The sequence below is a fragment of the Pelobates fuscus genome, chromosome 3 (genome assembly GCF_036172605.1).
Source record: "Pelobates fuscus isolate aPelFus1 chromosome 3, aPelFus1.pri, whole genome shotgun sequence".
Taxonomy (NCBI): Eukaryota; Metazoa; Chordata; class Amphibia; order Anura; family Pelobatidae; genus Pelobates; species Pelobates fuscus.
This window is the reverse complement of record NC_086319.1, coordinates 174,222,308-174,239,242: the sequence shown is the minus strand read 5'-3', so window position 1 is coordinate 174,239,242 and position 16,935 is coordinate 174,222,308. Positions and strand designations below refer to the sequence as shown.

The following is a 16,935-nucleotide window of genomic DNA, read 5'->3' as shown; positions in this document are numbered from 1 at the left end:
GCAGTGCTTGAACTGTACTAAAAGAGATTGACTATTTACAAGGGTTAGAGTAGTCCTGGTGGTAGTATATATTTGCATATACAGCATGTATGCTCTGATTGATGCTGGCCAAGAGTTTTATATAATTGGCAATATACATTGTGTGTTTTGGTATATAACCACATGCAGATACAGACACTGACTACATACAGATACAGACACATACACTGACAGACATACTGACACACACACACAGATATAGACTTACTGACAGACATACTGACACACATGTAAAATTTACATTGTAAACCCATCCCCCAGTTTCCTACCTTATGCTGGAGGATGGCTTTCCTGGATACCAGTGTGGTGCCTGAACTTATTTTAGCTTTCCACATACCTTAGTAAGTAAAATCCCTTCATTTCTAGTCATTTTCCAACCATTACAGTCACCACATAGATATATTGATTTCTCCTATGCCGGGACAGCCAGGTATACAATGCAAAATAAGAAATAAAAACCAGTAGGAATATTTATAAAAATAACATTGACCACTAAAGTTTATTTGCAAGGCAATAAATATTATAGGTGGTGAAGCACTGAGTCTTCCTTTCTATGGGGTTTCCATTTATGCAGTGTTCAACGTGGCCTCTAAACCAAAATTATATGAAACTGTCAGTCTGGTAAAAACAACCTTTATAATAAATACACAATCATACAATAAAATGTGTCAATGGCATAATACAATGGAGCCACACGCAAACTGGTAGATTATAAGAAGTACATTTAGTAGCCCTACCAGTAGTTGTATGCTTTACTCCATTTGTTCTCTGTAACACAAAAGCGAAGGTTGCTAGATCCACCATATTTTTATTGATGCAAATGATATATATATATACTGATGGGCAGAACATGAACAAGGTTATGTATAAAAAGTGTCATGTTATGAAAAACAGTCTAAAGTACTAACGGTGAAGTAGTCACCATGGAAACCAATGGAACCAACAGCAGGCACAGTTTGTTGTACTTTATTGCTTCAACTAGAAAATCAAGAAATTAACTAATGAGGGATTCAAGTGATGTGTATCCAGGAAAACATGGTCTGGAAACCCTGCATTCAAAGGGTTATTCATTAAAGAGAGAATTATTGGGAATTAATAGTGATTTCTAGGTGAATTTAAAATGTAAGGCCAATGCAGCCAAACTGGAAGCTTTACTGACTTGGAGAATATTTCCAGTTTTGCTATTTTGGCCTTAAATTTGAAATTCCCCTTGAATTCCCGACTGTTCTCATTTTAGTGAATAACCCTGTCAAAATAGCTGGAATGGAAAAAATCCGCAATTTTCTAAGCTCAGCTCTTTTAACCTTAAATTTAAATAATCCTGTATTTATTTATAGAAATAAATTCAGTAAATATTTATTGAACACCTCCTATACACACATGCACATTACCGAACCTGTACACAGGTGCACTACAACCCTTATACACATACATACATACATACACACACACACACACACAATGCAATCCCCGGCAGCACCTAGATATTCACACTTCCCTAGGCGAGCACACTCTACCAGCCCTATAAATATGTACACATCCACCCATAATTTACAGCCCAGACATGCACAGGGTACAACACAATCTGTTCTACATGCATGAATCCCACAAGCAACCTCCAAACAAATACAACACTAAGAGAGCATCCCTATACATCCACAACATACTTTAGCAGTCTTGTTCCCTTTTGTTCTCTGGTATCTCACTATTGGGATACTGGAAACAAGTCATTAGCAAAAACAGTGCATACTTGTATTTGTGCAGAAACAAAAACAGGACATATTCTCCATCCGAGACCACTGGATGCTCTGGAGGGGCATCACACTAAAATATTAATTTTTGGGGGGGATATTTTCTTTCTGGCTCTTCAACTCCTCGTGAGCTGCCCGGGCTGAATTTCTGTCCTAGAGCTTACCTGCCCACAACCAATACTCTTAAGCAGCTGACAAGAGATTGGGAATTGCCATTAGATTTGGGGACTAGTGAAAGGTACAAATTTCCCTTGGAAATCAGGAGACGTGAACATTCCATAATCCTCATTTACACAATTTGTATTCATTTGCAGTTATTTATAATTGCATTTTTATTGTCCCAATTCATATATTTATTGTGGCTCTATAAGTTATATTTTGGTTATTTGTTTATTTTCACTCTCATATAATTCCTTTTTATTTATCCCTTTCCTCTGGTTTCTGCAAGAATTACACCTATTTTCTACCCAACAGCCAGATCTGCGCCCAGCTGTTTACCATTTTCACCTGCACACTTACGCATTTAATATACATTTTAGAGCCAAAACATTTTTTTCTTTTTTCTTTTACACGGTTTGGCCTCTAAATCACTAGTTTCCCCTTTGGCAAATTCGTGGACCTCTTACTGTTTATAGGTCACGAATTGGCAATTCTCCTTATTTTAATCCACGAGCTCACAATGATCACCTGAGCGCATGGACTGTTTTTTTGTTTGTTTGTTTTTTTGTTTCCCTGTTGCTAGACATCGATCAGGCTCAGCACTACAGTTTCCCCTCGGTTAGTTTCTTTTCAGACTAGCTAATATTTTAGTGATTTATTTACATTTTATTTTTTTAAGTGTTTTAGGATGATTTTATTTCTACTAAATCTACTTCTTTGATTAATATAGATACAGCTATGAACGTTTCTGTTCAAAAAGCTATTTTTAGTGCTATGGGTCTGAGGTCTATGACATTATATAAATCAATAAATAGTATCCAAGCTCATTCTTCTGCTAAATAGGATTTTAAGACCCCCATGGCTAGTACTGACCAATTTTGAGATCATTTATTATATCCAGACCTTTTTGAACAAAGACAGCCAAAAAAATAAACATACTGAATCTATAACCTACTAAAAAAAAAAAGATTGATTACTAAAATCTCATCAAGGATGGAGTTTCAAAGAAAGGCAAGAGAACCCATGCCCATTGGTCAGATCATACAAGGTAATGGAAAACTGCTAAAAAAGCAGATTGAGAGTTGTACAGATTCTGGCAATTGTATGGTAGATGGGGTTTTTTTTCTCTGACTGCATCACAATGTCAGATTATTCTTATTCTAATAAGGGAAATTGGCTCACTTCCATGCCTTCTGTCTCAAACTAAACATTTTCAAACTGGTTGACCCAGATTGATAGATAACCCCGGATTGATATAATGGCATTTAAGATCTTGCCAGTAAAAACATCTAAACATTTTTGGAATTACTTGAATGTGTTATTTCTGGTGACAGATCTTTAGTCCTTTCCATCCTTGGATACAAAGTTATTAGCATGGCTGGCAATTTAGAGGCGGAAAGCCATATTACGATATAACCAAAATTGGTAGATTTTGATTTTCATTGAAAAGGAAAAAAATAACTTTACATATCTTCCTTTCAGTCTCTTTTCTGCCCCTTGGTGTTTCACAAAACTGATGAAGCCCATAGTCTCATTTCTGCACAGCATAGGTGTTGTCTCAAAAGTCCACTTTAATATCCCATATTCATTGGACTCTGGATCTTCTCACCAATTTGTATTTCTTAAAAAAACTCTTAAAAGATTAAGTTTCTAGGCTTCTTAATTCTTTTCTAGAAACCTTAAGCCTTCCAAATTCAAAACTTCATAATATAAAATAACTTGGATGCACTCTCTTGCCCTATTACTACTATCAAACATCAAGAGTCATAGATTTCCTTTCTTCATTTATTCAGTCCATTGTTCCAGGCCCACTTTTCAACCACTTGAAGATATGGAAGATCTTTCTTACTCTGATCCCATTCCAATAGATTGGACTGTAAAAGAAGAACTTCAGTGGTGGTTGAACCATACGGAAGTTTGGAATGGAAGACCCATTTTCAGTTCAGAACCCAACTTAATCATAGAATCGGACACCAGCAACTATAGTTGTGGAGTGAGATGTGTTAACACTACAGCAGGTGGAAGATGAAGTTCAGCTACACATCAATTACTTGGAACTTGCTGGTTCTTTTGCTCTGAAAAGTTTGAAAAAGAACATGGCGAATGTAAAAATGTAATTTAAAAATAATTAAATTAATTCTCATTTTGTTTCTTTTCTAGTTTTATTCTATGATGACTGTGATTCATACATCAGTTTCATTGGTTCTGTTTTCCAACAACATTATCTATCATTTCCATTTGAAGAAGTTTAAATTTAAAATTGAAGATTGGCCTATTTCTTTATAAAGTCTCATCCCACATTAATTTTGATTGCGCTCTCGGGCGAGGAATACTTACCAGCCCACATGGCGGGACGGCCCTCACCACCGACCAACGCCACACCGGACTCCACACCAGGGACAGTGTCGATCCTTAAGCAATTATTAGCGGACCACCATGACGAAATCCATAAAGACATCACTGCACTGAGGGGAGACCTAAAGGGGGTGACCACCCGCCTAAATACAATGGAGCACCGAACCGAAACAAATACTAGGGACATAGGGGAACTCAAACGTACTGTGCAGGATCTGCAGCTACAGCAATGTTCCCACGAATACCGCCTGGCCGAGCACGAAGACGCCAGACGGCGTAAAAACCTGAAAGTTAGAGGGCTCCCGGAGGAAATTACAGATGCAGAGCTACCACAGGTCATCAAACGCCTGCTCGCGATGATACTGCCACCCGCACAAGCAGATCACATACACCCAGACTACCTCTTCAGGGTCCCCAAATCATCAAAGGCACCTACCGGGACCACCATAGTTGCTTTCCGGAACGGAATTGACAAGACGGCAGTACTGGATACCCTGCGGGGCAGGACACCCTTACAATTTGATAACAGGGCACTGAGTTTCTAAGCCGACCTCTCCAACGGTACCTTAGCATGGAGACTATCCATCCAGCCACTTACCAACCTTCTCCACCAAAAGGGCCTCAGATACCGCTGGCGACCATCCCACACCCTAACAGTCCAGCAGGGACCGGACTCGCATAAGGTACTCACTTGTGCGACGCAGCACCGCTACTACAATCATTGGGCCTACCTATGGACTCGCTCAACCCAAAAGGCCAGAAGAGCCCAGTATCCCTGCAGCACAGATGGGACCCGACCAGAACTGTCCCGTTCGTGCCACAAGGCCTCACACCCGACCCATAAGTTGCTGTTGCAGCACGGGATACCTGACAGGACAGCAAGAACAAGTACACCAAACATGCTGCAAACTGCTCTCCAAGTGTCACCCAGACGCGGTCAGGACAGTCAGTACAAAGCCTAATAATAACTGACCGAACTGTGTTTAATGCTTACAAATGTTGATGATATGCCTAATCACTATTACCCCTCTTGCTAATTGGCTACTGTTGCTACCTACCCTTTGTTACTACTTTCATTTAACTACATTCATTTAATTTGATTAATTTTATATTATCGATGTTGACCTCTAATACTGTATGCCATGCAGGATCTACTAACATACACCTGGCTAGAAAGACTCTACCTTAGCACCCTAATCTAACCATAAACCAGGCACTCCCATCAACCGCACCTCCTACACACACTCACTAACCACAAGACTACGAATAGACTACCATTCAGGGACGAAACCTTACACCACTTGCGCACACTCATACACGCGACTACACAAGTTTAACTGCACAACTACCATCTGCTACGAATCTCACACTAATTACCAGCCAAAGAAAAATGTTGATGCTTAAATTGCTGCCTACCGAAGCTGATCTCTTACCTACAAACATAAAATGTGCAGATATATCTATTGTCACAGTTATACAATATGCGATTATGCTCTTGCACCTGCTGTTGTGGCACCGTAAGACCGAATTTTTTTTCTTATGCACAACAAAAAAATACAGAATATAGATAGCCTGAGCACTCATCCTGTCAGTTTACTCAACCTACCTATAGTTATCAGTGATCTACTGAGCTATCAAATGCATGTTTACTCCTTGTTTCGTTGATGTAATAGAAAAGGTATATACTTTGACTAAGCATACTTAAACACATCTTCTTAACACAACATATCTAACGATCGACTCATCGTTATGCTCTCTAGCCAGGGCTGGCGCTACCTGTTAGCGGACTAGGCAGCCGCCCAGGAGCGCCGGTCCCCCTCATGCTGCAGCCGCCCGAGCGCTCTGCAGAGAGCCTCAGGCAGCTGCAGCTTTGCTCGGGCTGGTGCGTCCATGAGGGCACACCGCCCGGGCGCAGCATGAGGAGAGGGGATGACAGGAGGGAAGTGCTCAGGGGGGAGAAAGAGAGTGGGGGGGGGGAGAAAGAGATTGACATCCATCACACACACACAATCATGCAACCCTTACACACACAGAAACACACAATGCATTCCTTACACACACTCAATGCACCCCTTACAGACGCACACACTACATCCTGTACATACACAGAATCACACCTTGCAGCCCTTACACATACAAGCACAGATTCACACAATGCATTCCTTACACACATATCAGGACATCCCCTACACACTCCACCCCCTGTGAACAAACTCATTGGTGGAACATGAAGGTGGACCCTGTGTAAAGGGCCCCCAAAAAAGGGAGCTGCTTCCCGTTCTCCCAGAACATTGATTTTTTTTTACCACAGTTACAAACAGCCTCATCTGCCCATCATCATCCTCATCTGGTTGTAAGTAGGCTATGTAGTACATTATTTGTGGCACTAATCTCTAATTTACCTCACATTAAAGAAACACTATAGTCCCCAGCAGGGCCGGTGCTAGGATTTTTAGTTACACAGGCGAAGATGCATTTTGGCGCCCCCAACCCTCATTAAAAAAAAAAAAAAAAAATGCATCTTCACCTGTGTGTCTTTCCTCCCAAGCCACAGGCATCATTTTTCAGTCACACAGTCAAAGTCATACAGGTACACTGTCATACAAAGACAGCAATAATCATACAGAGACATACAGACACATACAGTCAGAGACATACAAGCAGAGACATACATGCATACAGAGACATGCAGGCATATAAAGACATACATGCATACAGAGGCATACCGTCATACAGACCATTACATACAGACAGGCATACAGAAACATACATACAAAGACATTCAGGCACATACATACAGACATACAGGCATAAAGAAACATACATACAGAGACATACAGGCATGCAGACACATACATACATACAGGCATACAAAGACATACACACATACAGATACACAATAATAGGTCGCGCTAGATACAAATGGATGTGTAATAACAATGAAAAATAAATAAATAAAAATATAAAATATAACAAGATCAGAAAGACAAAATGAATAGGAATAAAATTATTAATATTAATATCACTTGCATACACTCTTACAGTAAGGAACGGAACAGTTATAATAAATAGTCCCAATACTTAGTAGTCTGCTTGTATATTCCAATAAATAAGTGGAAGGCTTGGTATATAGGGATTTCCAATGAAGAGAATGAATCTTCTAATTCATGGGGTGTCTTGACTCCGTGGTATACATGGAAAGACAAAACAAAGAAACTCCAATAGTGCAAACTGAGGACCAATAAGAGCAGGATGAATATAGGGGAGGTATATTACTCACCTATTATTGAGCATAAACTAGCTCAAGTATAATAAGCATTCAGTGGCGTCTGCCCCCCACTGGCGGGATAAGGTGAAGGTAATTCCTCGGTATAAAAAAAGGGGAAAAAGAACAACCAAATATAGTGCTCACTGTAGATATGATAAAAATGAGTATGAACAGTAGAAATGCAGGTACTCACATTTGGATGAGCAGGATATACTGCTCAATCTATTCGTTTGGGTGGTATAGTCCCCACCTAGGATTCTTTAGCAGGTATCAGCTTCACAGTAGTATATGACCAGGTAAAATAAATAAATAAATAAATAAAGGATATATGGCAAAGTAATTCTAGGTTAAACCAATATTCCTTTAAGATAATAAATATATAAAAAACAGCCAAAACGCGTTTCGCCACACAGGGCTTTATCAACTGGCAATAGTACAGATACACATACAGATACATGCATGCATACAGAGACATAACGTCATACAGACACATACATATAGACAGGCATACAGACACATACATACATACAGAGGCATACCGTCATACAGACACATACATACATACATACAGAAACATGCATACAGAGACACACAGACACACACATACAGAGACATAAAGGCATACAGTTACATACATGCATACAGAGACATATATACAGACATTCAGAGACAAACATACATCCAGTTACATACATGCATACAGACATACAGAAACATACGTACAAGACATACAGGCACACGGACACATACATGCATACAGAGGCATACCGTCATACAGATACATGCATGCAGAAAAATACATACACACACACACACACAAACTCACAGACACATACTCGAACACACACACACACACTGACAGACACACATACTCACATGCGCACACACACACTGACATACTCACACACACCGACACACACTCACACACAAACTCATAGACACACTTACACACACACTGACAGACACACATACTGACAGACACACACACTCTCACTCACACACACACACCGACAGACACACTCACTCACACACAAACTGACAGACACACACACTCACTCACACACATACACACTGACATACACACTCACACAGTAATTAATAAAGTAATTAACAATACATTACATTTAAATGTCCCACCCAGCCTCCCTACCTGGAGAGCTGGCGTGGGTTTCTCATTGGTGGTCCAGTGGGGCTGCTGGGAGGCGTGCGGCACAAGTTGATTAGGAGGCGGCGAGGGAGCTCTCTGATCTCTCTGACCGGCTCCCTCGCAGGCTGTTTTCTGTTGCCGCGGGAGCCGGAATATGACGTCATATTCCGGCTCCCGCGGCATCAGCAAAAGGCGCGCGAGGGAGCCGGTCAGAGAGATCAGAGAGCTCCCTCGCCGCCTCCTAATCAACTTGTGCCGCACGCCTCCCAGCAGCTCCGGGGATCCAGGAGGTGACCAGGCAGGAGGGAGCACTTCCCTCCTGCCGGTCACTGGAATTTTGCGCCCCCAGAGCCGGTGCGCCCTAAGGCGGCCGCCTGTGCCGCCTTATGGACGCGCCGGCCCTGGTCCCCAGAACCACTGCAGCTTAATGTAGTGGTTCTGGTGTCTATAGCCTGTCCCTGCAGGCTTTTTAATGTAAACACGGCAGCACTGCAGCACTGGCGTTAGTTAACATGGCAGATCATATGGGTGGGGCATTGTGATGTCACATGGGGGGTGGGGGAGCGGTAAACTTTACTTTTGCCTAGGGCGGCAAAAATCCTTGCACCGGCCCTGACTCTAGCTAGTCTTACCTTGCATAACCATTGTGTCTTTTGTGTTTAACCCTAAATGTATACTGCAAGTTGCCATGTAAACTCATGTTAAGCCTGTTTAAATAACAAAAACATTGTGCATATACTCATACCACTGTTTTGCCTGCATGTAACCATAGGCGTGCGCAGCCTGTTGCATTAGGGTGTGCACCCTAAAGCACAAACACACACGCCGCGTATATATGTATTTTTATATACACACACACACACACACACACACACACACACACACACACACATATATATATATATATATATATATATATATATATATATATATATATATATATATATACACACATACACACACACAAATACAAGTATACGTAGGTGCAGTGTATGTGTGATTGTGAGCTGAGCTGTGCAGTGTGTGTGATTGTGAGCGGTGCAGCGTGTAAGGGGTGCAGTGTGTGTGATTGCGAGGGGTACAGTGTGGTGTGATTGTGAAGGGTGCAGTGTGTGTGATTGTAAGGGGTACAGTTTGTGTAATTGTGAGGGATTAAGTGTGTGTTGGGTACAGTGTGTATGATTGTGAGGGGTGCACTGTGTGGGCGACAGGGGTTAGGAGGGTGGAGGGGCAGCAACAGGGGTTGGGGGGTAGAGGGACAGGAGGTGGGGGGGTGGAGGGGTGGAGGGGCAGTGACAGGAGGTAGCGGGGGTAGACGGTTAGTGACAGGGGTTAGGGGGTAGTAACAGGGGTTAGGGGTGGTAGAGGGGTAGTGACGGGTTAGGGGGATAGAGGGGTAATGACAGGGGTTGGGGATAGAGGGGTAATGACAGGGGTTGGGGTAGAGGGGCAGTGACAGGGGGTGGGGGAGTGGATGGGCAGTAACAGGGGTTAAGGGGGTTGGAGAGGCAGTGACATGGGTTAGGGGGGTAAAGGGGCAGTGACAGGGGTTAGGGGGTAGAGTGGTGTGACAGGGGTTGGGGGGTATAGGGGTAGTGACAGGGGTTGGGGTAGTGACAGGGGTTAGGGGGTAGAGGGGCAGTGAACGGGGTTGGGGTAGAGGGGTAGTGACAAGGGTTGGGGGGGTAGAGACAGGAGTTAGGGGGGTAGAGGGGCAGTGACATGGGTTAGGGGAGTAGAGGGAAAGTGACAGGGGTTAGGGGGGTAGTGACAGGAGTTAGGGGGGTAGTGACAGGAGTTAGGGGGGTAGTGACAGGGGTTGGGGGGTAGAGGGGTAGTGACAGGGGTTGGGGGGGTAGTGACGGGGGTTAGGGGGTAGAGGGGTAGTGGCAGGGGTTAGGGGTTTAGAGGGGTAGTGACAGGGGTTAGGGAGGTAGAGGGATAGTGACAGGGGTTAGAGGGGTAGTGAAAGGGGTTAGGGGTAGTGAAAGGGGTTAGAGGGGTAGTGACAGGGGTTAAGGGGGTAGTGACAGGGGTTAAGGGGGTAGTGACAGGGGTTAGGGGGTTAGAGGGGTAGTGACAGGGGTTAGGGGGTAGTGACAGGGGTTAGGGACATGGTTAGAGGGGTAGTGGCAGGGGTTAGAGGGGTAGTGACAGGGGTTAGAGGGGTAGGGACAGGGGTTAGGGGGGTGGGGGGCAGTGAGTGACAGGGGTTAGGGGGTAGTGACAGGAGTTAGGGGGGTAGTGACAGGGGTTAGGGGGGTAGAGGGGTAGTGACAGGGGTTGGGGGGTAGTGACGGGGTTAGGGGGGTAGTGACGGGGGTTAGGGGGTAGAGGGGTAGTGACAGGGGTTAGAGGGGTAGTGACAGGGGTTAGGGGGTAGTGACAGGGGTTAGGGAGGTAGAGGGGTAGTGACAGGGGTTAGAGGGGTAGTGACAGGGGTTAGAGGGGTAGTGACAGGGGTTAGAGGGGTAGTGACAGGGGTTAAGGGGGTAGTGACAGGGGTTAAGGGGGTAGTGACAGGGGTTAAGGGGGTAGTGACAGGGGTTAAGGGGGTAGTGACAGGGGTTAAGGGGGTAGTGACAGGGGTTAGGGGGGTAGTGACAGGGGTTAGGGACATGGTTAGAGGGGTAGTGGCAGGGGTTAGAGGGGTAGTGGCAGGGGTTAGAGGGGTAGTGACAGGGGTTAGAGGGGTAGGGACAGGGGTTAGGGGGGTGGGGGGCAGTGAGTGACAGGGGTTAGGGGGTAGTGACAGGAGTTAGGGGGGTAGTGACAGGAGTTAGGGGGGTAGTGACAGGAGTTAGGGGGGTAGTGACAGGAGTTAGGGGGGTAGTGACAGGGGTTAGGGGGGTAGAGGGGTAGTGACAGGGGTTGGGGGGGTAGAGGGGTAGTGACAGGGGTTGGGGGGTAGTGACGGGGTTAGGGGGGTAGTGACGGGGTTAGGGGGGTAGTGACGGGGTTAGGGGGGTAGTGACGGGGTTAGGGGGGTAGTGACGGGGTTAGGGGGTAGTGACGGGGTTAGGGGGGTAGTGACGGGGTTAGGGGGGTAGTGACGGGGTTAGGGGGGTAGTGACGGGGGTTAGGGGGTAGAGGGGTAGTGACAGGGGTTAGGGGGTTAGAGGGGTAGTGACAGGGGTTAGGGGGGTAGTGACAGGGGTTAGGGAGGTAGAGGGGTAGTGACAGGGGTTAGAGGGGTAGTGACAGGGGTTAGAGGGGTAGTGACAGGGGTTAGAGGGGTAGTGACAGGGGTTAGAGGGGTAGTGACAGGGGTTAGAGGGGTAGTGACAGGGGTTAGAGGGGTAGTGACAGGGGTTAGAGGGGTAGTGACAGGGGTTAGAGGGGTAGTGACAGGGGTTAGAGGGGTAGTGACAGGGGTTAGGGGGTTAGAGGGGTAGTGACAGGGGTTGGGGGTAGTGACAGGGGTTAGGGACGGGGGTTAGAGGGGTAGTGGCAGGGGTTAGAGGGGTAGTGGCAGGGGTTAGAGGGGTAGTGACAGGGGTTAGAGGGGTAGGGACAGGGGTTAGGGGGGTGGGGGGCAGTGAGTGACAGGGGTTAGGGGGTTAGAGGGCTAGGGACAGGGGTTAGGGGGGGTATGGGTGCAGAGGCAGGGTGGGGGGGCAGTGAGTGACAGGGGGCAGAGGGGGGTTTAAATACCTGCCCTGGTGGTCCAGTGGGCGCCCTCTCTCTTCAGTCTGCAGCTCCGCCGGGAGTGAGCTGCAGACCACATGGTGAGTCTCGCGATCTCCAGGCAGAGCGTTGCCGTGGCAACGCTCTGACAGGCTGGAGATCGCGAGATACTTCAGTCTGCAGCTCACTCCCAGCGGAGCTGCAGACTGAGGATCAGGGCAGAGGGCCAGGAGGGGCCTCTCACCCAGCGGCATTGTGTGCACGCCGCCGGCCCCCTCCTGTGTCGGGTCCTCGGTCATAGACCGAGGACCCGACATGTCAGTCTGCCCAGAGGCAGTGCAGCACGGAGGTGTGATTAGGGTGTGCCCAGGCACACCCGGCACACCCCGTGCGCACGCCTATGCATGTAACGTGTATGCTGTTGTGGTGTTTATCCATGCAATGTACCTACCTGCACAACTAAAATAAAGAATTGTAAAAAAAATAAATTTGATTGCGTCTCTTGCAAAGAAAGAGAATTATGGAATGTTCACAACTCCTTTTATAACCTGCCACTGATTTAATAGTTATGATGTAATTGCATATTTCATTTTTCTTTCATTTTGTTTGTAATTTTTTTTCTTTGCTGCTTTTCAAAGTAAAGAAAAAGATAAGTATAGTACTCGGCTCTGTGTCTTAATAAAATCGTGATTATGTCATGAATCAGTAAAATGTTTGAATTGTTTTACAGTATTATCTAAACTTGTTTTATCTTTCTGTATTTTTCAGGTGTCCTTACAGTTGTATGGTAATCACATCTGTGGGGGCAGTATTGTACAGAGAACATTGGTGGTAACTGCTGCACATTGTGTGTATCCTGGAGATAAGTATGTATCACTCTGTCACATTGCCATCTTCACTGTCAAACAACTTTCAGCACCTTTTCTGATCTCTTTTAGAAGCAAAGTGAGCCACATGACAGTGATTGCCGGAGATTATGATCACAGCATCGTTGATCTTCAAGAACAAACCATCCCAGTGTCAAATGTTAAGATACACCCCAAATACAAAAATGATGGTAGCTTGAGCTACGATATTGCACTACTGTACCTTTCTAAAAAAATTGACTTTGGTTAGTAACTTGCAGAAATGTGAGATCTAAATAGTGTATTGGCAACGCTAATACCTACCTATGGAACATTACTAGTTGCTAGGGCAGAGTTCCCCAAAAGATATATTGGGCAATTTTTTTAAGGTTCATTTTAGGGAACTGCACCAGAAATATATTAAGGCTAAAGGCTTCTGTCTGCCAGTTGTTGTTTGAGTCTTTCCTGGAAAGGTGCACAGTGACCTCATGTATAGTTCTTAAAGGACATCTTGCACTCTACCTGTATGAGACCTCTATCCTGATGTGCTGTTTCAGGTACACAAGTTCAGCCAATCTGCCTTCCACAAGCAGGGGAGGAAGTCGAGCCTGGGACCTTGTGCATCTCCAGTGGCTGGGGAAAAGTTAATGAGTGTAAGAGTGTTTTTGCATGTGTTAATTTATGCACGATTATGGTTGCTGACCAAACCCTGAGTTTTTGTCAATTAAGTCCAAATGAAAATGGATGCAAAAATAGTAACATTGTGACTATGTCTGTGGTGGAAACCTTTTCCAGATTAACTATATACTTTGTGGAAATTCTGAGTTTAGTGCATAACCTTGTATATAAAAGTATTGGTAATAAATACTTTATGAATATGGTATCGCCTTTTAGAGCATATTTATTAAAAAATAAAAAGGCAGAAGACCATAGTGAGAACCAGATATATAACCTAAAGTGAGGGATACATAGTTATGTTTGATAAAATAATATCACCAGTGCCTTTATTCCTTTAATAACGCTAGCTAACTGTAACATGTATTATGCATGTGTAGCGAGTGATGGAAATTAAAGAGATAAAATATCTAGAAATTAAACTGCTAATGCGAAGGTGAAGATAAAATGGTAAATTGGAGGCCTGTCACTGGATCATGCAGCTAAGGCTTCTAACCGCTTTTATAAGAGATTAGAAGACCAGGAGAGCGAGAGATGCTTGCTGCCAACTAAGGAAACTGTAGCAAACTTGGAATGCCCCAATAAGCTGCAAGATGTATTGACAGGGGAGTGGTCAATGAGAGGGGAAGTAGAAAGGAGACATAGAATGTAGGAAGCCGGAATTAGGAACGTCTGTCATTATGCAGTGAGAGGACGGCTGTCATTGCAGAGAGAGAGAAGAGAAAGAAGGCTGTCATTGCAGATGGAGGGAGGGCGAAGAGGGCTGTTATTGCGGATGGAAGGAGGGAGGAAGAGGGCTGTCATTGCGGATAAAGGAAGGGAGAGAGGAAGAGGGCTGTCATTGCGGATAAAGGAAGGGAGAGAGGAAGAGGGCTGTCACTGCAGATGGAGGGAGAGAGAAGAAGGCTGTCATTGCGGATAGAGGGAACGAGAAGAGCACATTTTTAGGGCCTCATACTTGCAGGTACGCTTGCCTGCAAATGAAGACACTAACTCCGAAACAAGTGCGCAGTGCATGCTGATAACAGGCGTAATGTTTGCACATAAATAACATTAGGCAGTCTGAAACAGGGGTGCAATTAGACCCTGCTACAAAAGTGCAGCTGTCTTTGTATAGGCAATGTTTTAAGCATAAATGCTGCACAAACAGATTCCTTTCTCCGTGAACAAAGCAGACATAGTCATGGGGGTTGGAGTAAGACAACACCTGTTCTGATAAAGCTGTTCCTTATGTTCTTTAGATGGGGAGCTATCTACCATTATTCAGGAGGTGGAGCTTCCAATCATTGATCATTTCACCTGCAGCTCTGTGCTGACCTCTATGGGGCTTCCAACTCTCCATGAGACCATGCTGTGTGCTGGCTTTCCAGATGGAGGAAAAGATGCCTGCCAGGTAACACCCAAAGAGCTGTGTTGTAAGAAGAATATTTCTCCCAAACTGGTATAAATCTATCATAAACCCCACAGATTTAGTCCTGGAAATTTAACCTAAAATGAGGGTTACCAGGGCAACAAGAGGTCTTGGACCATCTTGAGGCTACTCAGCAAGGTTCATAGTTTTCCAGCTACTGTGTATAGACTTATCGCTTACCATTCAAGCAACAGAGTAAGAGTGGTTGCTTCTTTTTCCCCAATGCATTTGAAACATTGCCAATTTGAGTTTAAAATGCAAGATAATTTTAGTGAAAATGCTGAACTACATGGCATACCTTTTGTTTTAAAATTGTTCTACTCTTTTCTTTTTTTTTTTCTTCAATGAGATCTACTTCTGAATTTTCTTTGCAATAAACTGTTCAGTTAAGTATATTGTGAGAAAAATATATGGCCTGAATTTTGCACTCTAAAATTTAAAATGAGAAAAACTCAACTCATACTTGGCGCACTCAAACACAAGAAAATAAGATCTGGATCTTGGATTGAATCTTGTAGTCTCCCAGTAATAATGTACATTTTTCCAGTTTTTCAATTTTCCAAAATTGCTTGGTTTGAATATATTCCCAAGGATTACAATCCCTATTCAGAAATGTTCTCCTTTTTAGTGTTTTAGTTAGTGTTTAGTGACGATCTCCTATAATCTCACATCAATAGTCTCTCATCTCTTCTCTTGAAATGTTTAGTTTGCTACATTTTTTACAGACTGTTTTCTGTGTTATGTGTTTAATAATTCAGGGTGATTCTGGGGGCCCCTTGGTTTGCAGACGGCGCACAGGGAGTTGGTTTTTGGCTGGGTGTTCATCTTGGGGTCTTGGGTGTGGAAGAGCTTGGGGCAATTCAAAGCCATCAGAAAATGAAAGGGGAACACCAGCAATCTTCTCCAAGGTCTCAGCACTTTTGGACTTTTTGAGAAACTCCAATATAAATGGTAAGTGGCATATTGGTAACTATGTGTAAAGAGCAATTGAAGATTATGCTACATTTAGTTTACTTACTTTTTTTCTCAACTTCATAGAAGCAAAGTAGAATAGAAAAACTGAGAAGCAATCATAAACCAGCATGGGTAATAAGAGGTACATGGAACCAAAGCTCCTCCGCTTTATCTTGCGACATCACAAGTCCATAGTAAACAAATTAAATGTCAATCTATAAGGAATCCAATAAACAACCAGTATATCAAGTAATCAAACAAGAAAATCCCAAAAGTGTGAACATCAGAAGTGATTTAGGCTGAAAGATATCAAGAAAAAGTTTAGCCAAATGAAAGTGAACACTTGAAGCCAAAAGACAAGGCAGAAAATAATGAATGTGATAAATAATTTATAAATTTCCAAGTGGGTAAAAATATTCGGTTCTACGCAATTAAACTAAACTTTCAAAGTGAATTAAACAAATAACCTGAACATAACCCCCCAAACTTGCCAATACCACACTAAAATAAGGTTTGTGTAAATGAAAAGGGGGGTGGGGAGTGTAGGGGGAGGGATATTTGCCCTCCTGTCATTATTATAAGTAAGCTGCAGGATAACCGAAAAAAAACAGCATTAGACGACGGAAGAAAATAGAATGACCAGAATGTAGACTCATGCGACCAGGCCACCACCTGTAAATTATCAGAGAGAGAGGCACCTTCCG

General features: G+C 43.9%; 1 protein-coding gene across 1 annotated transcript in view; it reads left to right on the top strand.

Annotated features, from left to right (window-relative positions):
- OVCH1 (ovochymase 1) overlaps nucleotides 1-16,935 on the top strand; it is a 90,810-nt gene that overhangs the window by 418 nt on the left and 73,457 nt on the right. Inside the window, exons 2-6 of the mRNA XM_063446207.1 lie at nucleotides 13,115-13,212; nucleotides 13,285-13,457; nucleotides 13,749-13,844; nucleotides 15,108-15,259; nucleotides 16,036-16,228. Of these exons, the coding sequence (XP_063302277.1) occupies nucleotides 13,115-13,212; nucleotides 13,285-13,457; nucleotides 13,749-13,844; nucleotides 15,108-15,259; nucleotides 16,036-16,228 (712 nt within the window). The remainder of the gene's footprint in view (nucleotides 1-13,114; nucleotides 13,213-13,284; nucleotides 13,458-13,748; nucleotides 13,845-15,107; nucleotides 15,260-16,035; nucleotides 16,229-16,935) is intronic.